At 46.6% G+C, this 27,961-nt stretch overlaps 1 protein-coding gene across 1 annotated transcript in view; it reads left to right on the forward strand.

The window, feature by feature from the left end:
• Positions 1-27,509, forward strand: part of MTHFD1L (methylenetetrahydrofolate dehydrogenase (NADP+ dependent) 1 like) — a gene marked incomplete at both ends in the record, with an annotated part of 149,604 nt that extends 122,095 nt beyond the window's left edge. Inside the window, one exon of the mRNA XM_084227680.1 lies at positions 27,420-27,509. Within this exon, the coding sequence (XP_084083806.1) occupies positions 27,420-27,509 (90 nt within the window). The remainder of the gene's footprint in view (positions 1-27,419) is intronic.
• Positions 27,510-27,961: the final 452 nt, after the last annotated feature.

Genomic DNA, 27,961 nt, shown 5'->3' on the forward strand with positions numbered 1-27,961 from the left:
TGGTATTTATGGGGTGGAGCATTTCAGACAGAGCCCTGGACTGGGACACTGAGGATCTTGGAGGCTGTAGTTGGGGGACTTGACCCTGCAGCAGTGGGAAGGAACCAACCGCAGGAAGCCCTTGAACAAGGGAATGGTGTAATCACACGCTGCCAAGACCACCTGGCCTAGGTCAGGGGAACCATTTGTGGGAATGGTGGCCCTTGGGGTGTACAGGGCCACCCCGGTGCATGGTCTCTGGGCCATCCTTGACTATGCCTTTTACAAAAGAAAAGCTTCCAGCAGTTTCCTTCACCCTGGCTGTGCAAGCCCCGTTAGGGAACGGCTCTCATACTCGGTAACCAGGAGCCTCAGGACTGTCAAGCTGAAGGCTGGGTCAGGACACACGGGTCTTTCTTCACTGCCGGCTCCTGGAAGAGCTGATAAAATAAGCCTCCAGGTCTGTTTAATCAATAAGCCTCAATGATTTGGTTTCTAAACGGGCTGTTATTTGCTACAGGTCTAGGCCTTTAAAGTTGTTTCAGACTACATCACACACATAAAGACCATTGTCCTGCAAATAAGTCATCCCTTCTCTCTTGGAGATGCCATGTTTTTCTTGTCTGACTTGCACAAATACTTTCAATCCATTGGAGTCTTCTGCTTCCTCTTGCTGACTGCTCTGCCATGGTGATTGTTAGTCTGCTGGGACCAGGGAGCTGGGTCTCCTTTCTCTCCTCTGCCTTCCTTCCCCTGTTTAATGGCATGGGTGAGGCTGCTTCCAAGCAGCAAAGAGTTAACTTGTCATTAAGGCTATAAAATCACAATGTGCACAAAGTTCTCCTTTGGAAGTGTAAATCCCCACTACTGCTGACAGTAAGAGGCACTTTTTTTACTTTTGGCCTGAAAATACTTACACCACAGATCGGCTTTAAGGGGGCAGTGAGGTTCCAGGGTCCAGGGGTTGTTGGCCTTTCCTCCCAGTTATCCAGATGAATTCAGCAGATAAGTTATTTGTGATCCTTTATGCCGTTTAAAAACAATTTGCTTAAAATACTTTGCATGGATAAAAATCATCAGAGGCAGCTATAGGTTTTTTATTTGTAGTAACCATAACTGTCTTTTTTTCTTGCGGCTGTTTTGACAGCTGGAGGTTGTTATTTTCACTCAGATAAATTTGTCATTAAGAATGGAATGCACCCCTTTGGGAGATGGAAAAGTTTTGACAGGGAGAGAGAAGAGATACCCCAAGCCCCCTAACAATGGGATTCCAATAGGAGATCCGTTTGGCTTCTATGAAGCACATTTAGTTTTCATTTGCGGCTATAAATTGGAACCTTATATCTTTCTTTGGAGGAGGAAGTATTTCAGACAGAAAAAGAATGGTTGTCCCAACCACATCAGTGCAACAGAACTGAAACTTTCAGGAAGAATGATAATACTGAGTTTATGAGTTAGAACTTCAGACAGATTTCTTCTTTTATTTAGACGGTAAATAGTTAATGGTACATGGAAACCCCGATGGGGAATCTCTTTGGCACCCCCCAAAAAAAAACCATATGCCCATAAATCCTTCCCTAGCACTTCTTTGTGATGGCAAATTCTAGCTGAGGACAGTGATGGAGTTCCAGTTCATCTCAAGTGCACGGTCTACTTTGCATCTGAGCTGCCAGCTGCCCTCCTTCCTGTGTCATCAGCACACAGACACCACCCTCTGCATTGACTTTAAAAACAGAAACTCTGCCTGCAAATATCCAGGAAGTTTTCGTAGATCTTTGATTGTAATCTTTTTCCCCCTGTGTCTTGTCTCTGAGCACAGGAGTAAAAAAAAATGACCCTTTCGGTGACCATTTAATTAGAGAGAGTGGCTTCAAATTATCTACTCTAAAGCTAATACCATTATGTGAGTAGATGGTGTCCAAGACCTTGTTACTTAATAACCATTCATTCCATGAAGCCTCTAAAATTTTCGTAACTCAGGGTCACTTTTGGTTTTTCTAGTTGGTTAGCTAAAAGCTATGTATGTTGCTCAAAAAGTAAACTTTTCATTTCATTTCGACAAGTTGTAATTTTTCTGCGACTTTTTCACATCGAAACTCTTGCTTTGGGAGTTTTGTCAGACAGAATAGCACTCCCCACTTTTTACGGCCTGGATCTGCTAGTTTCCGTCACTCGTTGTTAATGTGCTTAAAGCAGGTCCAGAACCATTTTCGGGAAAAATCCTGACCCCTCTCTCTCTTTGAGAGGGGCTGGTCATCTCTGTAGGTAAGAGATTTGATTTGGTTCCTCAGTTTCACAAAAATACTGTTAGCCTTGCCAGCCCACTGTTTGGCTGACTGGGCACAGGAACAGTCAGCATGATGGAAAAGACACCAGGCCAGCCCTGAGATTAGACCTGGGACTCTTGGCTGCCCAGCTTTTTATCAGCGGCATTAGGAATGGAGCGTCTGGAGCACTATCTGAAGACTGTGCAGGCGATTCCTCTGGATCAGTGTCCTCTTGGAGGCACTGGTGGGCAAGGAACAGCTTTACCCTCGAGTGACTGCCGGACCCCGTCCGCTTACCTGGGGTGCCAGAGCAGGGTCCTCTGTTTCCGTTCCCCCATCACGTGAGCCATCCTGGGAGTGTGGGGCCCCAGCCGAGGCATCTCTGAGTGCCCAGACTTTGGCACGCAGTAGATTCCTTATGGAACAAACACCTTCCACTCCTCTGACAATGAAGTTTGGGGGTTTTTTTTTCCCCTTTGCTTTTTCTGTGCTGCTTTCCCGCGGGAATGAAAATGCTTTTTCCACATGAACAAGGCACATCCTAGGACTGAGCATCTTCCCCTTTTTGCTTTGTTTGCCAAGAAGTTCTGGAATGAGTGACCAGCTCAGCTGATCATTGTGGGACGGCCGCCCCGCATGCCCACTCGGTAACCCCGGCCGTTCAGCTCAGCCTAGGTCTGCCCTGACCCAGATTCCTTTCAGTCTGACTTTCACATGCTAGTATAAGACAAGCCTCTTCGCTGGCGCAGCGGTTGAGCGCTGGGTTGCGAGGTTCCCCGCAGCCTCTGCGGCGCCGGTTCGATCCCAAGCTGCTCCGCTCCCCGGCCACCGGAGGAGGGTCCCACATGGCGCGCAGACCTCTCCCGCCGCCTGCTGCTCCCCTCAACAGTGTACTTCGGTCCTTCTGCCTGCTCTGCTCCCCGCTCTGGCTCTGGTGAATTCTCTCACCCTCCCGCGCTTCTGACTGTACCCAGTGCATGTATAAACAAACAAACAAATAAATAAATAAAATACGTGCCTCTTTAAAAAAAAAAAGACAAGCCTCTTCAAGTTGTCTGCTGAAAACCCCCATCTCCTAGAACAAACAAGAGCCCAAATATATATTTTATTTTATTTATTTTTTTATCCTCTTGCATCGTGGGTCATCTTCTATAGCCATCCTTTCCTTAGGTGCGGCCCTCCCACCAATAACCCACCCATGTAACTCCGCCCTGTTCCCCGTGCCTCATCCCTGCTCCTGTCACTCCCCCTCCCTGCTGCAAGATGTGGCTCAAGGGTCGGCCCCAGGCCTTGTCTTTTTCCTGGATGCTTGTCCTTTTCCTGGGCGAGGACCCGGGTCCCTGGACCGCAGCAGACCAGGCTGTCAGAGCCCCGAGCAGCAGGGGAGCAGGCAGCAAGGCAGAGCCATTCAGCGCCTCTTGTGGGGCAGGTGTGGGGTGGTTCTCTGGACTTCTTGATTTGGGAGCTTCCTCCGGCGTAGGAGACTGTCCCGTTTTCTCCAGACCAGGCTGGTCTCTGGGGTCCACGCGTCCTCATTCACACCGATGGTCCTGTCCATCTGGCGACTGTCACATCCTGCTCTTCTGAGTCTTGCAATTCCAGCTCTGGGAACCCTGCTCCCCACCAGTGTCAGGAGAGAAGCTCCCCATGGGGACAGGCCCCGGCAGTGGTCGGCCCAGCCCCTCTCATCGCCTTTCCTGGTTTCCAGTCCTGCCCCGAAGGAGCCCACATACAAATGATACCACCCCAGAATGCTCCAAGAGTTAAGAGACCTAGAATTTCTGAACATACGTGCATTTATGTGCACACACGCATGCGTGCGTGCACATACACGCACACATATCCCTTATCTTTCTCAACTAAAACCTTCCAGAGAACCATCTTCCTTTTGAGGAAAACAGTACACAGAATCCTTGTTTTCATTCCCATTCAGAGACAACCATGCTTGTTTATTAAGGGTTTGGTTTTTGACTTCTTGTTTCATTTCTGTACTCACTGTAAGCCAATTCACCACACTGGTGTTTTAATGAAATATAAATCACTTCACAGAGAGAGCCAAGACAAGCACGTGTGTCCTGTACTGCTTCACCCAGAGGGAGTCAGGGCCAGCATGGGGCTTGCGGTAGAGCAGGAAGTGTGGGGGTGCTGATAGTTAGTGTTGCGTTGGGGCCTTTGTCCTGTGGGGACAGCGTCTGATCCTACAGAAGGCATTGCAGAAATGTGTATTTGGCTTGCTTGCTTTTAAAGGTGACCTATGAGCTGATGGTCAGTAAGAATCATTAAATCCATCAGACAGGGCCTCCCCAGAGATGCAGGGGTTAAAGACACAGCAATATCAAGCCATTGCAAGCCACTGCAGCATGAGTTAGATCCCTAGCCAACAGGGAACTACCCACATGGCACAGCAGACCTTTCCTGAATCCCCGCTGCTTCCCTCAGCAGTGGATTTCAGTAGATGCACCTGTTCTGCTCCCAACTCTGTCTCTGGGGAATCCTCTCACCCCCCCCCCCCCGCACCTCTGGTTTACACCCCAGTTCTTGTATGCATAAATAAATTAATCTTTTTGAAAAATCCATCAGACATTTGTAAATTCTAGTGTGGTAGGTGGCAGTTAACCTCCAGAAGCCCGTTCAATCCCCAAGGTGGAGCTCTATACTGAAAACTATGGGTGGTAGGGGTAGGTGGTGTTTGCCCCAGTGAGAAGGGGGAGCTACGGCTTGTGCACACCCCCACACCCTCCGAGGCTGCAGGGTGCCCCAGCCCCTTCTTTCCAAGGCTCTATAATGGGCTCTGCAGGGCTGGACCTGGTCTGGCCCGGCAGATGCTGTGGACCAAAGGATGCTTTTTTATTATTTTATCCTATGTATAGCCTCTTGCCAGTATCATGCATTTCACAAAGCTTCTGAAAGATTTTATTTTATTTTTACGATGAGCAGTGAGACAGCATCCTAGGGAAGGGCACTGCGGTGTGGTGGTGAGCACGCCGGACCAGGAATCGGGACACCTGACCTCAGCGCACTGCCGCTGCCACAGGGCAGCCCTTCCGCTCCCCCCAAGAAGGTGACCTTCGTCCCTTCCACCCCCAAGCGAGCGTCTGTAGGTCTAAACTGAATGTCCATTGGCGCTTTTATAAACTCAGAATATAAAATTAGAGATTTTTTTTTTTTTAATGAGCAATGACAATTACCAAAGGATGAAAATGCTAAAGAGGCTGTTGGGTACTTGCCTAAGTGTAAAGACTCTGCTCTTCTCATTTTGTTAATTAAGTTTTATTCCCGAAAACAATTAGAAGTATTAAGCTGCGCTTCCCTGAACCATTTCTCAAGTGGACCTGACATTTAAAACCCTCCGTGGGGGCCTTGGCTGGCTGTGGGTGCGCATAGGTCATCCATGAGCTTAAAGAAGGGCTCCTCCTCTGTAGATTACAGAAGGCTTCGGGGAGTCATCGACATTATTTACGAGTAAGTCGATGCTTCCAATGGACCTTGGCTTTGCTCGCTTCCAGGCTCCGTTCCTTCATGTAATGTAGGGCGGGAACGGTGGAGACTTGGAGCAGGACATTCAGGACTTCAGTGAAGGGCAGACCCCACCGAGGTCAGCAAGCGGACATCTCTGAGATAAATGGCACTGGGTTTGTGGGAAGCGACGTAGAAAAAAATCTGCTAAAAACAACTCACTGCGTATTTACATAGTAAGAGTGAAATGCATTGCCCGGCGTGGGTGGGCACAGCCGGAGACACGGGCCCGCTGGGGTTGGTGGGGGAGCCCGGGAGGAGGAGGCTGTGCTGTGTCACCAGCAGAGCCCAGTCTCCTTGGAAATGACTAATCCTCTTCCTGTCCATACGCTGTGGCTCCTGGGGCCAAAGTGGCGTGTCATTTGGCTGTGCTGGCTCACCGAAGGCCTCTCCAGGCGACCCTACAAATGCCTCATTTCTGATTCACTCATTGAATATTTATTGAAAGTGCTGTGGGGTAGGTCATGAGACAAGGCAAACAACATGAAAGGCCTGGGCCTTGCCCGTGGCTAGTGAGGACCACGAAATAAATATCCAGGTGACGAGACAGCCGAGTGCTCCGGGGCCACAGCAGCATGTCACCCACGGGCTGGCAGGCTTAGGGAGGTCAGGCCAGGCTGGGGTTGCCCAAGCCGGAGTGAAGGTGAGAACAGGTGAGCCAGGGGACACGGGACGGGAAAGTGGAAATAGAAAGCATCAAGGGGTGAGAGCCTTGCTGAAGTCCTGCCCCACAGTGACCTGGAAGATGGGGAGTAATGGGAGCCGTTATCCTCGCGGGAAGGCGAGGGCTTGAGGGTCAAGCTGAAGAGTCAGAACTGCGTTCTGCAGGCAGGGGAGGGGTGGGGAGTGTAATCAGAATGGCATCGTAAGTATGTTCATAGTTTGAAAAGATTAAGGCAGCAGTCTGCAGGACTAGGGGAGCGCAGAGACTGGTGCACGAAGGCCTAATGGGGAGGCAGTGGTAGTTATGAAGGCAAGAAATACAGAGACCGAGGCTGAAGCAGATGCAGTGGCAGTGAGAGGAGGAGACGGGCATGAGATGTCCTGGGGCCAGATGAGTGGACTCGGGGAACAGGAGCGAAGAGAAAATTCAAGTATGGTTCTCACTTGTCCTGCTCCTGGATTGGATGGTTATTTCCTTAAATAAGCAATAAAAGAAGGAAAAGCGGGCCTCCGTGGTGGCGCAAAGGGTTAAGATGCAACCTATGAAGCCATCTGCAGCTTCTGCAGCATGAGTTTGATCCCTGGCCAGGGAGCTGACCCATATATAGCTCAGCAGACCTCTCCTGTCTCCCCGCTGCTCCCCTCAGCAGTGTATTTCAGTCAGTCTGCCTGTTCTGTTCCCCACTCTGTCTCTGGTAAATCCTCTTACCCCCCCCCCCCCCCCCGCACCTCTGGCCTGTACCCCAGCTCTTGTATGCATAAATAAATAAAATCTTCTTTTAAAAAAAAAGGGAAGGAAAAGCAATTTTAGGAGGAAGATTGTGTTAGGGAAACCCGAGACCACCCCCAGGTTCAGTGATTTGCTAGAGGGGCTCACAGGCTGTGCACATAGTCACGTGTTACTTATGTTCTAAGGGCAGGAAAGAGAAATATATACAACCTGTATATTAGGAGTGTATTAGGGTCAAAAGTTGGCAAGGTGACCACTTGGACATGGGCAATGAAAATAAGTCAAACTCAAAGCAAGTACTTGCTTAAAGCTAAGGTAAAATGGAACTTAAACTATCAGTACTTACTCATTGTTGCTTGTCACTTTCTGGTGTGGCCTTCAGCTTGGATGGAAGAGTAGTAGAAAGCAGCATGGCTTGTCCTAGAAGACATCCATTTAGCTCAACTCCTGTCACTTGGCTTTGGCCTTCGAAGTTACTTTGGTGCCTAAAGAAGTGACCAGCAGGGCCTCCCCGGTGGCACAGCAGTTGAGCGCTGGGTTGCGAAGCTGCCAGCGACCTCTGCGGCGCCGGTTCGATCCCCGGCTGCTCCCCGGCCACCGGAGGAGGGTCCCGCATGGCGCGCAGACCTCTCCTGCCGCCCGCTGCTCCCCTCAGCAGTGTACTTCGGTCCTTCTGCCTGCTCTGCTCCCTGCTCTGGCTCTGGTGAATTCTCTCACCCTCCTGCACCTCTGACTGTACCCAGTGCATGTATAAACAAACAAACAAACAAATAAATAAATAAACATGCCTCTTTAAAAAAAAAAAAGAAGAAGTAACCAGCATTTTTATGGATAGTTGGGTGTATTTAAATGTGTTTGCTGCTTTTTGTATGCTTATTAACAGGCAATTTTGCTTGTTGTAATTTGTCTTGGGATATCTCTGAAATATGTGCAAAGTCAAACTTAATGGCTGAGTGTAGATTTTAAAATGAGTCACTATTCCCATGGTGGTGTGATCTCAAAATATATGTTAAAAAAGAAACAAAGTATTTCCCTCTCGAATCTTTATTCCTATCGCAGCTTCATTTACTGCTTCATTTGTCATCTGAACAGTCTTTGTTCTTTCGGCTTTCAAACATGATTAATTGGAGTTGTGCAGCATAGCATAGGAAAAAGACTGAATATTTTGTAAGATGAGTAATCTAGTTAAACGCCCATCTTTCTTTTCTTTTATACTTTAGCAACAAATATGTCTTATGCAGATGTAAGGGCCGTTTGCTTATTTCCTTGTTGACATTTTCATGCTTTTAGCACACCATTTTCCTTTCCATTGAGCTGGCCAAAAATAATATTGACAAATGCATGAAGCCTTCCATCTGATGCCTTGCAAACTTATGCAAATATATCTAGATGTGGAGTGAATAGAATAATTTAACATCCGAATGTCGGGAATGGGCAGGGGAAATAATACCAGCTGTTGAGCTGTCTTCTCTGGCCTCAAGTCAAAAGTCAGTGAAGTATCTGAAAGTGCACCTTTATTTAACACCAAAGATCTGAATCCTGTTCCAGGTTTTCATTTCCAAAAGTTCAGTCATTTAAATAAAGGGAAATGTAATATTGAGCATTGCTGCAGGGACTGGTGAGCATTTCTGGGAGGGTTCGTTTTCAGTCCATGCTACTTAGAATTTTAAAACTATTTGGTGTATCTTTGTTTTGAATCCTTCCGTTGGGACTGGACCACTCCTGGATGAACTCACAGATGGAGAGCTTCTCAAAATACATAATCAAATTGTTTGTCTCAAAAAATATACTGTTTTAAAGTCCTAAAAAATAAAAAATGGGGGGAAAGTTAGTATTTGGCAAAAATAGCCCATTTGAGGAGTTGCCACTTAAAAACTGATTTCACCGATAGAGGTTGCTTCCAAAGAAATTCACTTTGTATGTCAAAAATCTAAAAGTTTCCTCTTTGTGCCATTTTTTTAAATGCCTGATAAGTCCCTTGACGTACTAAATTCACTTATTGAAAATAGGGGTTTTTTCCAATTTAGTGAAGATTAGTTTAATTCTCACCGTTGATCTAAAAAAAAAAAAAAAAGCCTCTTAAAATGTTAAACCAAATCATAGCCTATGGTTCAAGGGTTCAAGGCAGCAATGTTTGCTGATCTTGAAACAAGTGCCACTATTCTTAAATGCCCCCAGCGGTGTGCCTCTGACTGATTTCATTTAGGAGCATCTGAAATGCCTTATAGGCTAATAGCCAGGAGGACCTGGTTGCAAAGCAAACACTTTTCAGGCAAGCGAGTAAGTGTACACCTGAGTGTTTCTGTCTTTTTGTTTGTTTGTTTGTTTTTGTGAAGAAGAACTGGGGTGTAGGCCAGAGGTGCAGGGAATGGGGGAGTGAGAGGATTCACCGGAGACAGAGCGAGGAGCTGAACAGGCAGATCTACTGAAATCCACTACTGAGGCGAGCAGCCGGGAGACGGCAGAGGTCTGCTCTGCCATGTGGGTTAGTCTCTTGGCTGAGAATCAAACTCAGGCTGTAGCGATGATAATGCTGAGACTTAACCCCTAGGCCTCCAGAGAGACCCCGCCTGTGCTTTTCTACCAGGTGGGAAGGAACCGCCTTTGCATTCCTCCCGAGTGCCTCCACCTCCCCTAGCTGCTGAGCTGTCCTCCTGCCTCCCTCAGGGGCGTCGCCAGCGCTGCCCCATCTCCAGGCTGAAGGCCCTGGTGAACAGCTGTGGCCGCCCCATCTCCAGCCAGCCAGTGGGGCCTGGTGCTCACTGTGAACTCTATTTTGGTTGCAAGTAAGAGAAACACAACTCAGACTTAAGCAACAAAGAGGAAATGAACTGACCCAGATAACAAGAAAGTTCTGGGGTTGCCTGGTTTTGCCACAGCTTGGTTGATGCCTCAGTTGACCTCAGCTGTCCATTTGTCAGCCCTGCCTCCCTTGAAGCAATGGCCTCTGTCTCACTGAGTAACCTCCTTTATGTTCACAGTCCCAGAGGAAGAGGAGCCTCCTCTCCCCTCTCTGTAAATACATTCAGGTGTCCCTGACAGACCTGCTGGCCTCATGTCCCAGCCCTGCCCTGTCACTGTGGCTGCCGGGGGTGACTATCACTGCCCATCCTGTGGATGAGGCAGGGCTCACCCCCTGCACCAGACGAAGTGGCTCCTTGGATCACGAAGAGCCCAGACAAGGGACTGGTCAGGCAGGACCCCAGAGCTGCTGCTCAGGCTGCGTCTGGTCTGTACAGTAAATAAATCCAGTGTTGCGTCACTAAAGCAGCTATTTGTGTAATTGCAGGTAGAGGTTGGCAGGTATGAAAAAGTCCTTTCAATCCATAATTCCTCCTTTTTGTGATGTGTTTTCATGTTAAATAGGTCCTGCCCCCTGTACATTCATTTTCTACGTCAGAAAGAAACCTTATACTCGTTGAAGTTACATATAGCATTGGGTTTTTAAAAATGATGCTTTGACTTAACAAGAATCCCAGGAAAAGTGAGTTGTTAGTCTGCTGCTGGCCCTTCCCCTGACTCAAGGTCGGAGTATATCCTCGTGTGGCCGAGTCTTCACCCCACCCCAGCCACTGTGCTCTCAAACTTAGTTTTTCATCTCATTCCCACAGAATTCCTACCGTCATTCACCTTAATTCCTTTTCTGTTCCTCTCAAAAAGCAGTATAGGTAGGTTGTTGTCATCCATACAGTGAACATTAAAAGCGTAATGATTTGAGGGCCTCCCTGGTGATGCAAGGGGTTAAGTCTCAGCGCAATCAAGCTATTGCCAGCCACTGTGGCATGAGTTTGATCCCCGGCCAGGGAGCTGACACATATGGTGTTGCAGACCTCTCCTGTCTCGCCCGCTGCTCCCCTCAGCAGTGTACTTCAGTCAGGCTACCCGTTCTGTTCCCCACTCTGTCTCTGGTGAATCCTCTCATCCCCACACCTCTGGCCTGTACCCCAGTTCTTCTATGCATAAATAATCTTTTTAAAAAATAAACAGCATAATGATTTGATTATTGTAGAATCAAATTATGAGTTGGAGCTGTTAAAAATATCAAAATTATTTTATCATTTTTTATTACAATTTTTGTTAGATTCATAAGTAGTAGATACCAGCTTATCGCCTGACATCACTGTTAAACCTGATCAAGTAGGTGACCACACACATGCACCTCCATACACCGCTGGCAGGCCCCTCCCCCCGAGCCCCCAGTGACCCAGCCCCCTCGTGGTCACGTCCCTCCAGGAATTGGAAGGCGCTGGCAGTGGGCCACCTTGACATCACTGCTCTGCCGACATGTGTCCTAGGGGTGGCATGTGGGCTTCTGATGCCTGTAAACTGGTGGCTGTTGGGTTGCACACTGTGCCTCTCAGTGAGGCGCTCAGGGAGACTTGAAAGTCGCATTTGAATAACAAGTTTAGTCTCAGGACGGACTGCATGAAAGAAATGAGTAATGCTAAACAGATACCACAATTCTGATCCGCTCCCTTGGCAACAGAGGAGACTTCTGGGTAAACAAACCAGAGTAACCCCTAGAATCAGATCTGATAACAGCGCCCTGTTTTGATCAGCTCAGACGGTGACGAGGGGCGTTTCCTCTGGTCCTCCTCTCTGTGGCAGCCCCACAGCCCTGAGGAGTAAAGGCCACGTTGTGAGTTTTGGGGTACTGATGTCTGTGGCCCACTAAAGAGGAACTTGAGCCAAGATCTTACCCGCGATGGCAATGCAGACACCTCACGCTTTCCTGCTATCACTTTTCACTTCTGTTCTTGGGCTCGGATAATAGTGCTACCAGGTCTTTCCGATCCTGCTGCATTTCCTTGTGGCTCCAAGTGGCTGCCGCGGGTCAGGTTCTTGACCTGAAGGTTGGGTTACAACACCCGTGGGCCTCCCGGCCCGCTCGCGGACGCGCATGTCTCTTCAGGCCTGTAATGTTTCCTGCCGCTAATCCCGGGAGACTCTCTGAGTCCACAACCCAATTCTCGTTTCCAAAAGTCAAATGGGAATTTCTCAGATTTGCTACGAGTTGCATACATTTTTTAGCTTAAAAGTCATTTCCTTACAGTGTAAGATGGTTAAACGACAGAATGGAAGAGTTAAAAACTCCAGAACGCTCTGAAGTCGGCAAGGATGGTTTTTCCCCTTTCATACCCACACTTTGTCACAGGTCCCCGGTCTCCGTAGGAGAAGCGCCAGTTCTTGCCCACAGCCTTATTTTCTTTTGAACTCAGCTCAGTTCCTTTGAAGCGTTGATCGTGGTATCCAGCTTCGATTCCTCTCCCGTGGACGTGTGCCAGGTTGCCTGATCTCATTAAATTTTTGGAAAGGACTGAAACTATGGTATCGTTTTATTATAGTCCTCACATCCATCATCCTCGGGGCCGGGCTTGGTGAAAGAGGAGGAATTCAGACTGGGAGGCTGGGGAAGGCGGGTACAGGGCCGAGGAGGATGGGGTGTAACTAGCACCGATTTCGTATTCTAACTCCAGCCACCTCTGCCTCATGGTCTTTTAGCTGTAGCTTCATTCCAGAGGCACTGCAGTCGGAAGGCCCGACCTAGGTGCATGGAGACCATCCAGTTTTGAGAGAGGCACTTTGTTGATTGATTTGTTGTTATGATCCCCACAAGTCCTGCCCTCCAGGTAAAGACTCAGGTGTGCTCAGGGTCAAGCTTGGGCCATCGTTGTTGGCTCCAGAGGCCAAGGAGCTGTGGACTATTCAGAGCAAAAGTGAAATGCAGAATCCGTACAGGAGACTATAGCCTGCTCTTTGCTTTTTTTCTTTTTCTACTACTCATTCTTAGCCAAAGTCCCCATTATATTGTTTTCCTATTGAAATGCTCTCTCTTTGCTGTGGCATCCTTGCTTCTCCATTGGCCCATGTTTCTCTGGTTAGTGTCCTATGTCTGTGAGTCCATTAACTCCCTATCCAGGGAGAGATTCCTTGTCAAGGTCCCTGTGGTGACCCTTTCGAGCATAGCCAGTCCTGCAACCTTTGGGGTCATTTGCCAGACAATCCCACACAACAAAGGGCCAGGTCTTAAATGACATTTGCAAAAAAAACAGATCTGGTCCGTCAACTTTCAGAGTCCTCAGAGCATAGATCCTTCAGCAGGTGCCATTATCACCTTGGACGTGCTGCCGAGTCCGTGTGTCTGTCTGCAGGCCCAGCAGAAAGCCAGCCCTGCACGGCACTGAGTCAGCACAGCTCTCGTGTGGACACAGGGACCCAGGCCTGTGTAGACTCAGCAGCAGGTGCCATTCCTTCAAGCTCAGGTGATCGGTAGGCAGGTGAGCCCTCGGCACCCACTGAACACATTAGAAGATGCCAGAACTTAGGTATCTTTCCCGATTAAAGAGAATTATATTCAAACATGTGTCTAGAATCTACAAATTGGTTTCATGAGTTATATTCCATAAAGTAGATGCTAGGTAAAAGATACTATGAAGTATTATCAAATATCTTTTTGCCCGAGAATGACTCTCTCCCCGAGAAGTCCCCCAAACAGAGAATACACCAAGATAATGCCTTTGTTCTTTCACTTCTGGGAAGTGTGTCTTGTTGAATCAGTCGTCTGGACTGAAACACCGTCACCCACCTCTGTCTTTTAAGGTAATATCTGCACATCGGTAGTTGTGGAAGGTTTGGGGTGTCTTCAGGGAAAGTTACAGAATACCCACTTTCTTCTCCAATTCTTCATCTTTCCTGGCTTGTCTTTTAGAACAGAGATCAACAAACCTTTTTTGTAAAAGGCCAGAAGGCAAATATTTTAGGCTTTGCAGCCCGTGCGTCTGTGTCCTAACTTCTCGACTCGGCCGTCACAGCACGAAAGCCGCCAGAAGCGACACACAGACTGATGAGTGTCGCTGTGTTGCGGTAAAACTAGACAAAACTAGGTGGCTTGTGGGCCACAGTTTTCCAACCTGTAGTTTGGAAGAAAAGAAAGGTCCTTCCGATTTTATGTTTGGGTGATAAACACACAAAACTCTCGGGACCGTCTAACCTCTTTCCCATTGGGAACTGCTCCTCCTTTGCCAGTGTCCCCACGTACTGGTGGGAGTGAGACCAAAAGGGCCACAGAGGCTGTTCCCTGAGGCACATGGCCAACCCGCTTGCTTTCCCCGTGGAAATCCCCCTGGCCGCAGGGAGGGGGAGCAGCTGGCCTGGAAGCCCCCAGCCAGTCCCAGTTTACTTAGGGAATTCTAAGCCCTGCTTCAGCTCACTTTGCCTCAGCTTCAAATGTATAAAAGCAGAGGCAATAAGTGTGTGTGATCTTGCCTCATCTGGCACGTGTATGTGTTTGAAATGAAATTCTTCCGTGTGCACCGGCAGAGGAAGTTACCCTGCAGCAGGTAGAGTGGGGGTGAGGCTAGGAGGAAGGAAAAGTGAGATTATTTTCGAAACGGAGCCCACACCAAATCGAGAGGCAGGTGATGCTGCTGGAGCTGTCGGTGTTCTGAAGGACCTCTCCTTTGTCTAGTTTGTATGTAGTGCGTGAAAAATTCAGGAGGTATTGGCTTGGTTTCTGTGGGAAAGTAGCTAATGGGCCGATGGTATCGCTCTCCTTCAACATGCTAGAGAATTACTCGGATGCTTGTCAGATGCCTGAGCCACATATTTATTTGAGAATGTGCCATCATGGGAAGACTTCATTCACCAAGGTCACCGGGAGGGCAGCTGAGGGAGGCAGGCCGAACTTCAAATGGTCCCTGCTGCTTGTGTCAGTAGCAAAGCAGTGAGCCTGCTTGCCAAAAGGAGAAAAGTTCAGAGAAAACTGGCTTGTTTTGATTGAGAAAAGCAGATAACAGCAGTAAGTAAAAAAAATCTTTTTTATTGTTTTTCAGTTTGTAAAGTTAAACATAAAATATGTATGCTGCCTTATTTCCTATTGTCTATAATTTTCTTTTTAAAAACTGTACATATTATATTAATCTATGCCCCCTTTATTTTTTTTTTTTTTTAAGAATTATTTATTTATTTATACAAGCACTGGGTACAGTCAGATGCACAGGAGGCTGAGAGAATTCACCAGAGCCAGAGCAGGGAGCAGAACAGGCAGACTGATGAAACACACTGCTGAGGGGAGCAGCGGGCACGGCAGGAGAGGTCTGCGCGCCATGTGGGACCCTCGCCTGTGGCCGGGGATCGAACTGGCACTGCAGAGGCTGCGGGCAGCTTCGCAGCCCAGCGCTCAACTGCTGCACCTCTGGGAAGGCCCATATCCCCCTTTAAAGCACAGAATTTCTTTCAAGCATTGCAAATGTTTTTTATACCCCCCCAAAAAAAAAAATTCTGTTTTTATTTTACATGTGAATAAGTGAATGGAATTTTGACTCTAGGCTTAAGAAAGTCATTTGATTTTTGGCTCATTGTCCCGTGTGGTTGGACCTAACTCACTAGCATAGTTTTATTTTTGGATTGCATATCAAATTCTGTCATTATATGTCATAATAAAATGTTTGCAATAACCTTACTCTAGCTAGGTAGAGTGAATGACATAACAATAACCTTAAAAATCTCCATCAGCCTGTAACATTCCTACTCACATTTATAAGGCAATAATATCTTCTCCAATGATATTAACATTCTTAAAAGCAAATTGCATTCTAGTGAAAGTGGAGTAACAGGAGCCAGGTTTACTCTCCCAACGGAAACAACTAAAAAACTGGGCAAAGTATGTGAATAACATCACTCAAGACATTGGACATCAGGCAGCAAAGGGCACTGATAGCTGAAAAACAGGAAACAAACCAGGTGAACCCTACAATTTGCCCTAGCCTACCACCTGCAGTGTAGCGAGTGGAACCCCAGGCAGTGTTCACCCTGAGCTAAAGACATGGAGCCAGGGGTCAGAGGAAGCCAAGGCAACTCAAGTCTGCAGGGCAGATTGCTGAGAGGGAAGAGCTGTGCACAGAGAAGCTCTGATGGTCTGTGAGGGTCCTCCTTGAGCATAAGTCTTACTCAGAGCAAGCATGATGTATGCATGATCCCAGGCAAAGGGTGACCTGAAAAAATGAAAGGAACAATGCATGACTCCCACAGTGAAGCGGGGAGAGTTTTGCCTCAAAGAAGAGACACTAACCTAAACCAGCTCTGGTCCCACCCAACAGTGTTTTAAAAGCAAAACCCAACAAGATCAAATTGTTTTCAACTAACTAAACTATGTCCCAGAACAAAGTATAAAAATATTTATAAAAATTTCCAGAACCCAGCAAAATAAAACATCTGACATCCAGTCCAGAATTATCAAGCATGTAAATGAGTAGAAAAAATAAAACATTCTGAGAAAAGTTAAGCCAAGTGAACCCTTAAATGACAGATGATAGGATTAAGAGACAGGGACATTAAAAGAGTTATAGCTGTAATCAATGTGTTTAAAAAACGAGGGAAAACATTTAACATGTTAATTGAAAACAAAGAAGATAGAAAAGTTTCATCTTAAACTGGGAAAATGCAATGTCTTAAGGTAAAAAAAATAAAATGCTCAAGTTAATGACAGACTACAGATTGCAGAGGAAAAGATTCATTTGAAGACAACAATAGAAACTATTTGAACTGAAGGAGAAGACTGAAAAAAATGAAAAGAACTTCAGTGAGCTTTGAGACTATTTCAGATAACAATAAATACATATCATTACTGTCCCATAAAAAAGAAAGGACTGAAAGTATTTTAAGAAATAATAACCAAAATTTTCCCTAATCACAGAAACGGTAAACCCACAGATTCAAAAAATTGAGTGAATCTACAAAAAAAAAGACATCTCCTAATCAAATTGTTTAAAAACAATTGATAAAGTACCTCAAAATTACTCAGAGGATAAGACATTATATAGGGAGAAACAAAGATAAGTTGACAGTGATTTCTTTGCAGAAATAATGCAAAAGAAGACAATGGGAATGATATTTTTAAAGTATTTTAAAGAACTCTGGAAAAAATTCTCAGCCTAGAATAATCTATTCAATTAAAATACCTTTTAAAAACTAGATTGATGGGCCTCCCCAGTGGCGCAGCGGTTGAGCGCTGGGTTGCGAAGCTGCCGCAGCCTCTGCAGCGCCAGTTCAATCCCCGGCTGCTCCCCGGCCACTGGAGGAGGGTCCCACATGGCGCGCAGACCTCTCCTGCTGCCCGCTGCTCCCCTCAGCAGTGTACTTCAGTGTACTTCTGCCTGTTCTGCTCCCCGCTCTGGCTCTGGTGAATTCTCTCACCCTCCCATGCTTCTGACTGTACCCAGTGCTTGTATAAATAATTCAATCAATCTTTTAAAAAAAAAAAAAAAGACTGTATCCCTTTAAAAAAAAAAAAAAAACTAGGTTGAGGGCCTCCCTGGTGGTGCAAGGGGTTAAGATGCAACCTATGAATCTGTCCGCAGCCACGGCAACGCGGGTTTGATCCCTGGTCAGGGCAGTGACCCACATAGCTAAGCAGACATCTCCTGACTCACCCACTGCTCCCTTCAGCAGTATATTTCAGTCAATCTGCCTATTCTGCACCTCATCCTGTCTCTGGTGATTCCTCTCACTCTCCATAACTCTGGCCTATACCCCAGTTCTTGTATGCATTCATAAATAAATCTTTTTTAAAAAAAAGCACAAAGTCTAGGAGAAGAGAGATGGAAATACACTTATATTGGATTCTTATATGAGAATAAGTAGATATAATTTGAAGGTGGACTGTGAAAGGTTAAACGTACATCAAAACACTAAGGAAGCCGACCTCCCCTGGTGGCGCAGGGGTTGAGCGCTGGTCTGCGAAGCTGCCCACAGCCTCTGCAGCACCGGTTCGATCCCTGGCCACCAGCGAGGGTCCAACATGGCACGCAGACCTCTCCTGCCGCCCACTGCTCCCCTTAGCAGTGTACTTCGGTCCTTCTGCCTGTTCTGCTCCTGGTCTGGCTCTGGTGAATTCTCTCACCCTCCTGCACTTCTGACTGTACCCAGTGCTGAATGAATGAATGAATGAATAAATAAATAAATAAATAAATAAATAAATAAATAAATAACGCTAAGGAAGCCACTAAAACAATAATACAAATAGCCATAGTTTGTAAACCAATAAAGAAATAAAATGAAATCATTAAAATAATGCAAAGAAGGCAGAAAAAGAAGAAACAAAGGATAGGACAAAGCAATAAAGAGTAGCAAGATAGTACATTTATTTTTTTAATTTTTTTTAAAGATTTATTTATGCATACAAGAACTGGGGTACAGGCCAGAGATGCGGGGGGTGAGAAGATTCACCAGAGACAGAGTGGGGAACAGAACAGGCAGATTGACCGAAGTACACTGCTGAGGGGCGCAGCGGGCAAGACAGGAGAGTCTGCTGCGCCATGTGGGTTGCTCCCTGGATGGTGCGGGATTGAACTCATGCTGCAGAGGCTGTGGATTGCTTCATAGTGCAGTCCTTAATCCCTTGCACCACCAGGGAGGTCCTAAGATAGTAAATTTAAACACAACTGTATTAACCACATTAAATATAAATGAGCTAAATATTTTAATTAAAAATCAGAGATTATCAGATTAGCTAACAATGCAAGATTTAACTATATACTGTCGAGGAGAAACCAACTTTAAATATAAAAGACATAAGTTAGAAGAAAAATTCTAATACTAACCAAAAGAAAGCTGGAGAAACAGCAAAATAGAACTACAGCAATGAATAGAGCCAAAAATAAAGGAGGATTGTTTCATAATAGTAGAGGGGCTATTTCATCAACAGGACATGACAATCCTAAGTATTTATGCATCTAATAATAAAGCTTTAACATGCATGAAATAAAAGATGCAAGGAAACATAGACAAAGTCATAAATACAATCAGATTTTAAAACTCCTCCAGAACAAGTGAAGAGAAAGCTAATACGGATATAGAAGATTTGAACAATATTACTATCCAACTTGACCTAATTGGCATTAATAAAATACTCCACCTAACAACAGCAAATTACACATTCTTTTCAAATGTACACAGAATATTTGCCAAGATAGACCATATTCTGGATCACAAATTAAGACTGAACAAATTTTGAAAGGATTCAAGTCATACAAAATATGTTCTCTAACCACAATGGAATTAAACTAAAAAATCAACACTGAAAGACATCTGGGGGGAAAAATTGGAAGCAAAATAAGCCAAAGAGAGAACAACCATTTGCAAGTCATCTATCAGATAAGGACTTGTATCCAGAGTATAGAACTCTCAAAACACCATCAAGACAAAAACAGAAAACGCTTAGTAAAAATAAGTAAAAGACTTGAATGGACACTTCACCGAGCAAAATAAATATGATAAGTACATGAAAAGATTGGGGAAATGTGAATTGAAACCACACTCAGATACCACTACATAGCTCTTAGAATATCCGAAGTGAAGACTGGTTGGGGTTACACGACCTAGGATTATACGACCCCTTTAGAAAACATGTTGGTAGTTTCTGTACAGGTTAAACATGCACTTGGTATGACCAAGCCATTCTCATCCTAACTGCTGAAGAAAAATGAAAAGTATGTCCATATAAAGAGGTGTATGTGAATGTTCAAAGCAACCTGTTTTCTAAGCGCAAACAAGCAATTTATTATTTACCAAGTTGCTAAACAATGCAGTCTGTTCTAAAAGCAGTGACAGAAAGTAAAAAAAAATTAAGGAGGAAAAAAATTTTTTTCTATGTTGTATAACAAATTGCCACAAATTTAGTAGCTTAAACAACACATTTATTGTCTCCCAATTGCCCTGGGCCAGGAGTCCAGCCGGCACAGCTCAGCTGAGTCCTCTGCAGTCCTGTCCTTGTTACTGCTGAGGAGCCTCAGCTGAGGTTAGAGGAGCCACCTCCAAACTCACGACTGACTGGCAGATTTCTGGTCCTTGAGGTTGTAAGACTGAGGCCCCAGCTTTTAGCTGATTGTAAGCCGGAGGCCATCTACGATGTTTTTGGTTTTGGTTCTGGTTTTTGTAGGCCCTCTTATTTTTATTTTCATTATTATTTTAAGTTTATTGAAAGGCGGGATGTGTGTGTTTTGGGAGAGGAGTCTTCCTCTTGAATCAGCTAAGATGGCAGGACATCCCCCTGCTTCTGCCCTACGATGTGACCTAATCATTCAGTGCCAAATACTATTAGTTAGAAGTCTCAGGTCACACCTGCGGTTAAGGAGGAGTTCGGAGTCACCCTGGGGTGCACACTCCCCTCTATGAGTACAGTGCGTGGAAACTGAGACAGTAGGAGAGAGTCCCAGGATCCTGGCCCGAGCGAAAGCCCACCACTCAACAGTTTGCAGACCCACGGGCTGGAGGTGCCTGCAGTGACTGCAGGGAAGGGGCATATGCCCACGTGCTTGGGCATCTGAAGGAGCGAGCGAGGCTTCGGCCGGATTGGTGCATGAAGGACAGGCACATAGAAAGCTGAGCCAGTGAAGCTACGAGGCCGATGCCGACTCCAGAGAAATGGCAGTGGACTCAGAATATGTGAGATTGTTTCACTGTGAGTGCTGCTTACAGAATCCTCTTAATCCCCATCTGACCAGGAATAAAGATAGCTCTGTAATTGCTGTCGAGGTGTTATATGGACAATAGGATGTAAGGAGCCACGTCCTCCTGTATTAGAAAGCCGGGAGCTCGTGTCTCTGAAGTCAGGAAGCTCTCCTTTGCCACTGACCCAAGAGAAGCCTGAAGGGGGCAGTTAAAACTAGGACCCAGTGGCCCACCAGAGCCTTGTCAGGTTTTGCTGCTGAGCCGCATGTTATCTCCGAGGAGGAGGCGTTTGCAGGGGTCCGGAAACAAAAGGGGAAATCTGGACTTCTCGGGAAGCTGTGTCTTTGCTTACAAGTGCCTTGCAGACAAACACCAGGCAGCTCAAGTGAAGCGGTTGTGGTGGTACCCGCGCCTGCCTCCCTTCTTCCCGTCTCTTCCCCGCCCCCTCTCTCTCTGCTTAACAAGGTTTTGGCATCATGATTGAATTGCCAGAAGGACCTTAGGATAATACTCATGCCCGGAGCATCGAGACTAGTTTTCTGAAGATGAGCTTCTCAGAAACCAGAATTTGATTTCTTTATAATGAGTTTCCAAACAGTGAAGCCTGATGGAATTGGTTTGTTGCCCAGGCTAGGGGGGGAGGCTTGTGACGAGCCACCTGTCCCTTCAATGGCTGATGGAGGAACTAAAAGCTGAAGAAGGTGTAGGAGGAGGGGCAGTGTCTCTGGGCCTGTGCAGAGACCGGTCTTTCTTAAGTCTCAGCGCCATCACCGCTACGGCCTGAGTTCCATCCCCGGCCAGGGAGCTGACCCACATATGGAGCGGCAGCCCTCTCCTGTCTCCCCGCTGCTTCCCTCAGCAGTGGATTTCAGTAAGTCTGCCTGCTCTGCTCCCCACTCTGTCTCTGGTGAATCCTCCTACCACCACCACCCGCTCCCACACTTCCTGCCTACACCCCAGTTCTACACACATACAAAAAAAACCTAGAGTTGAGTTCAGAATCACACCTGGTTTTGTTTCTTGTCGCACCACTGAAGGTTCCGTCTTTAAAATAACATGTGTCCTCGGTGAATGTGATCCTGTTTGCTTGATACTTTTGGTCTTGGCTTTTGGGTTTGGCTTCAGACCTGATTGCCGCCAGTAGTAAGTACAGAAAGTGTGACTTCGCGATGTAGCGCCAGAAAAAGTAGGGAACAATCTCATAAAACTAATGAGCCCTTTTTTCCCATGAAGGAAACACAGTCAGAGATAGATTTATTTCCAAGTTTCCTTTTCCTCTTTCTGTCATAACTTAAAACACACTCTTCTTATAGATAATTCTATAATAGAATAGCCCACGTGTTTATTGTGTACTAAACACCAGGCTATAGAATCTTTCCTACTTTATCTCATTTTAATTTTGAAAATAGACTTCATACTATGGATACTTCATACTATGGATGTTCTTATACTCGTACTGATTTCCAAGTAAAGAACTAGGCTGGAGGAAGTAGCTTGTGCAAAAACACTCAAATAGCAAGGACGGGCCCTCCCCACCTAGGCTCCATGGGGTTCTGCTACCCCCTTGATTCTGCACGCCTCTTACAAGCCTTGCGCTTGATATTGCCATTCCTCCGTGACCCAGGGAAAGTCACACAACTGCCTTCAGCCCTTTTCTGCACCTGTAAATAGAAATACAATACCAAAGCCCCCTCCCCGCATCTCCCCTGCCTCAGGCTCAGATGCAGTCACTATGGGTGACATGGGCGAGGCGGGGAGCCCTTGGTAACATCCATGGTCCTAGGAAGGGTGCAGTGTAAACAAGCGTGTAGGTGCGACCTTAATGTTTCTTTCTGGGAATGAGTCAAAACAAAGCAGCCTTTAGGAAGCGAGAAGGGACAGACAGAGCAGCCAGTGGTTGGTCGTGGTAGTGTTATTTTACAACTGTCTAACTGGGACTTTGCCAACCCAGTAAAGCTAGTTACCAGAGCAAATCTCAACTCTAGAACATTTTGCCAGCAATTTTTAAGTAAAAATTCATATGCCTTTTAAGTTGTTTCAGTGGATAACAGCAACTATTTATACTTCTCAGATAGGAATAAGTAAGCCACGTCTTAAAGCTGGTCTAACAGTCCAGGTGTTATTTTTTTTAAGATGTAATTTGGAAAAGTACTGTGCCAAGTATAAGCCATGTCACATATGCTTAAATAAATGTTAAAGTTTAAAGGGAACCAAGACTAAAAGTTACGGTGAATGAATTTACACATTTGTGTATATTTGTTGATTTTAATGCTGTGGAAGCAGCTGTAGCTTGAAAGGACGCGCACTCCCGCTGCGAAAAGACCAGCCCTATGCCGTCCCAGCCCGAGACTAAATGCCAAGTGCAAGGCAGGCAGTAGGGCTGCAGGGTTAGGGCCGAGGCCTGGGGTCACGCTGTCTGCATGTGAACGCCACACAGGTATTAACAGTGTGCCTTGGGGCAAATTATTCTGTTTTCCATGTCTCATTTTCCTGATCTGCAAAGTGGGGATAATGAAAAAAAATAACGCTAATCTTAGGGGGCTTCTGAAATTAAATGAGATGCTTAGTATGTGCCAGGTATGTGGTAGACTTAGCATGTAGCATGTGCAAGTTGTATGTGAGGCCCTGGAGAAGATATGTATCTAGATACAGCTACATTTTCTACCTGATATGTACCTCTACCAGAAGTTTTACCATGGGAACTAGAGAGTACCAAGTTACTGTTATTTGAATATTGATAAAGGATCCAGAAAAAAAAATAAGGCTCCATGAAAGAAAACGTGTCTAGGATACACAGGTGTGGCTCCAGCCTGGAGCTCCCACTCAGCGCAGGAAGCCCAAGGACAATGGTGGCACCTCAGGCTGCCCCGCCTGCCCGTGCCACGCTGGTCTTCCAGGGACCTGGCAGGAAGAACATTGTCTTACTGAGTAAGCAGTGCGGGGGTGATGCTGGCAGCCACAGCTGAAAGCAGCCTTAGGGACACACCCTTAGAGTCAGAACAAATAAAGGGAGACGTGGGGGGTCTCATGCATAGTAGGCTTTTAACTTGAAACCATTCATCCTCTGTAATATTTTCATTTTCTAGCTTGTGTGAAGCACTGCAAGCAATTCCTTCATCTGCATCTGGTCAGCCACACCCTTCTGCTTCACAAGTATCTTTTCTTGCTCTCCAAAACAACTCCCTAGCTCTCGTCCAAAAGGCAGGCCACTGACTTTTCATATAGAGTATGTCAGTGACAGCTCTTCTGGACGCTTCCACCCCAGTGGCATTCCCTTTAGAATTTACCCCAGGTACCTATTTTCAGTTTTAGTCTCCATGTAAATCAAATATCAGATGTGTCCATGTACAGGGGTCGGTTTCTGTATGTGGCTTATGTAGGGCGAGAAAATATCATGGGAGTTTGCACAAGAAATTGTTCCCAGGGATTATTACCTCTAGGAAGGAAAATCAGGATAGCAAGGATTTACTTCCTAACATCTATGTCTTAATAATCACTTTCAATGACTTTTTTTTTAATGAATAGAAAAGTTCATTGGGGACAGGCTTCCTACCAGGGAAAGAAACTTATGCTCTCCCTTGCAGAAGAGAAAAGTTACTATTTGCTTTCATTCAAGGTCATTGAAATAAATGGGAATAATCAGAGCTGTGTAATGCTGGCATAATATGTGAGCGCACCATAGTGATTTTTACAGTAATTCAACTTGACTTCCATTATAGCAAGTCATAAGTTAAGAATGCATTGTGTTCATTCTTTTCTCATGAGCAGGGAAGAAGGAAAGACTTTTGATGAGCAAAAAATGACTGGTCCCGAATGCCACAGCCAGGCCTCTGCTTTATTAGCCTGTCCAGTGGGAAGCATGTGCAGGTCCTTCCACCTGGGCATCCCCAGTGCATGCTCGGCGAAGGCTGTGGCTTGAGTGCTGGGTCCTTCCACATCTCCTTGCACACAGTCACAGGCACTCGCTGCCCACGGCAAGGTCAGGGCCCTCAGGGCATGCCCGAGTACACCCGGGCTGCTAGACCTGGGTCTGTGTTGGAGGCACGCACACGCGTGCAGGTAGATGCTGGCTGACCGCCCAGAGTAAACCCCCACGACATCCATCTGCACAACAGAAGTCACAGCGGTAGCCGCACTATCTGCTGGCCTTGGAGTGATTTTTCATCTCTCTTCCAGCCGTCAGCCGTGTGACATTGATGCGAGGCCATTTTCCCTCAGGTCTCCTTTTAGCTGACTTGCTTCATTATCTAAATGGCCAGTAGATATAAACAGGCCTGCCCCTTGCAGCCACAGGAGGAGGGAGCACCAGACAGGCCCAACCCCCCAGAAGTTTTCCTTTTGTTCATTTCCTGAGCTTTCCCAGGCAGTCTCCATCTTTGCTCATCTGTTTTTTAGAAGTATTTACTGAGGACCTAACACTACTGGACACACTGTTCACAGTTGGTCTTGGTCAAAAGGCCGAGAAGCAATGGATACTGGATTTACAACCCAGACATCCTTTTCTTAATAAAGACCTCAAATCTTTGAATGATTTCATAAAAAAGAAAATATTTTTATTGAATTTACATCATAATGTGGTTAACCATTATAGTCGTTTTGGTCCTTGACTTTCCTAAACAAGGTGATTGACAGCAGCCATGTTGAGTCACCTGTTGGGGAGGCGTCGGGTCACCAGGGGAGGTGAACACAGCGCTTGTTTCTTTCTTGAACCAACAGGAAAAGAGGTCACTTCACACCATCACAACAAAATTCACAACAGCGATGCTATGGTTAAATTGAAATTTGGATTCTGTCACAGACAGAATTTTCTAAATAATGTCTCCACTGAACATACGACTTCTGCTTTTGCCTCCTCCTAAGTTCACGAGTATTTTCTCTGCACTAGACCTAATGTACGCTTATGAAGGCTATTTCTTCATAGGACTGATTTCTCCTAAATAAGCTGAGACTAAAATCACTTTGATTTGGAAGATTGATTATAGTTAAAATGAGGGTCAAGAAGGGCAGAGGCCTCTGTTTTTCAGCCTTTGTGAAAGCGTCGTCAGTGCCGCGTGACGCCTGAGTGCATGTCGTGGTCCCTCCGTATTTTAAGCAGAAGCCCCCTTAGAAGTCACACTGCTCAAGCCAACAGAGGCCACCCCAACCCCTGGCAGGGGCCAGAGAGCAACCCCAGGGGCTCTCAAATTCTTCCTTCCTGTGGAACGGGACTGGCGCTCCTGTGGGGGCCACCAGCCCTGAGAACTGAGTTTTCTGTTGAGGGAGGATTCGACGTGAGTGTGAATGGCCTTGTTGACATAATTCCATATTGCGTGTGCTCAGCAGGAGAAGTTGTATTTGAAAGTAGATGTATTGGCCAGAGCTCTTTGTCCCCGGGACTAGCAGCCCCTCGGCCCTCCAGACCCGGCTTTCTTGTCGGGTGTCGCTTATCCCAAAGAAGGAGTCCTCCTCCTGCAGGTGGCAGTTGCGTCACTGGAAAGGAACATGGGAGTCTTTGTCCCCCATCTGAGAGAAGTCAGTTGAACAGAGGGGGACGACCTTTTGCTCTTCCTGGCGTTTATGTCTTGGCTACTTTTAAAAGCTCCGGTTTGGGGACAGGCTTGTCTGGGCACATTTTTCACTGGAGACTTTTCAGCAGGTGGGACGGAGCCGGCAAGGCCTGCGTGCGTAAGTGCTCTTGGCTTCATCCCATTGGCGGCTCCGCCAGCGGGGCGGCCAGCAGCCTTTGTATGAAAAGGGCCCCACTAAACCACAGGAGGGAGTAAAGTCAGTAGGGAGCAGGTCACCCCACAGTGGTGAGGGGCACAGTCAGGTCACTCATGTAAAAGTATAGCATGTCCAGAAGGGGCACAAAATGAAAGGAGCAATTGGAGATACAGCCGTGGACTCAGATTTCTTGATTTGCAGCTTATGATCTGTGTGACCTGGGGCAAGGGACTAACCCTCTAGAAAGCATTTCCTTCCTCATAACTCGCAAGGGTGAAAGAACTTACCTCTTCGGGCTGTTGAGAGGGAAAAGCAGTCAAGTATTCAGTCCAGTGCTAACCACATAGTACATTCTCAATAAACTGGTGATATTTAGGCAGCCACAGCGATTCCAGCTGGAGAACAGAAGTTGTCAAACTCTGCTCCAGGAGTTGTGGGTTTCACAGAGAGATGTCTTGGGGTACCCTGCACCCACTCCTTCATCCCCTTCGACCAGACGGGCTCATCTTTGTTGGGGAGCAGCATTAAGATCTCATGTACAGGGCCTCCCCCATGGCGCAGTGGTTGAGCGCTGGGTTGCGAAGCTGCCCACAGTCTCTGCAGCGCCAGTTCAATCCCCGGCTGCTCCCCGGCCACCGGAGGAGGGTCCCGCATGGCGCGCAGACCTCTCCTGCCGCCCGCTGCTCCCCTCAGCAGTGTACTTCGTCCATCTGCCTGTTCTGCTCCCTGCTCTGGCTCTGGTGAATTCTCTCACCCTCCCGTGCTTCTGACTGTACCCAGTGCTTGTATAAATAAATAAATAAATCTATCTCATGTAGAAAAAAAGAGTTTGAAAATCACTGTTTGGGAACCACTGTGGGTAAGCAGGGCTGGGGTAAGTCTTCTCCACTTCAGGAAGTCGACATTTGCCTTTTCTATCTCTTTTCCTTAAATACAGATTAAAAGAGCAGGTGGTGAATTTAAAGAAATGCGTGTATAAAACCTAAAGTTCTGTGAGGCTGAATGGCCGGTGTGGTCAGCCTGTGTGGAGCAGATGCTGGAGCAGGCCTCAAGGAGCATTTGCCACACGTAACACTTCAGCCCCCCGAGTCTGATTCTCTGTCTTCTCCTAGATGAGCACCATGCCAGGCCTGCCCACTCGGCCCTGCTTTTACGACATAGACCTGGACACCAAAACGGAGCAAATTAAAGGCTTGTTCTGAAGGAAGAAGATTTGCACAGACCCCATTCAGGTAGGCAGAGCTGACTGGCTTTAGGAAACTATTCCGGACTCGATGGCGCCAGCCTTAGGTGCTGGCTGGCTTGTGCTTTTTGGTCATCAGTTTTGGTTTGTTTTTTCTCATATTTATTATAAAAATGATCTGATAAAAATCTCCTGACTCGATTTCTATGAATTCCTGCCTAGTAGCCTGGGTCACTCCGGGGGGGGACGTGCAGTGTGACATCAGGACACAGGCCTTGCTGCGGTGGGCGTGGTCCCAGCAGCTAAGTCGTGTCATCGCCAAATAGAGCAGCGACATCCCTTGGCAAGGCAGAGGAATCCTGTAAACTCAGTCATCTTTCTGCAGCGTCAGAAGTCATTTTAAAATGACTTTAAAAGAGTGGTTGGGCCTACCTTCTACGTAATCTCCTGGTTCAGAGTTGGAATCATGAT

Source organism: Talpa europaea, assembly GCF_964194135.1.
Source record: "Talpa europaea genome assembly, chromosome: 2".
NCBI classification, from domain to species: domain Eukaryota; kingdom Metazoa; phylum Chordata; class Mammalia; order Eulipotyphla; family Talpidae; genus Talpa; species Talpa europaea.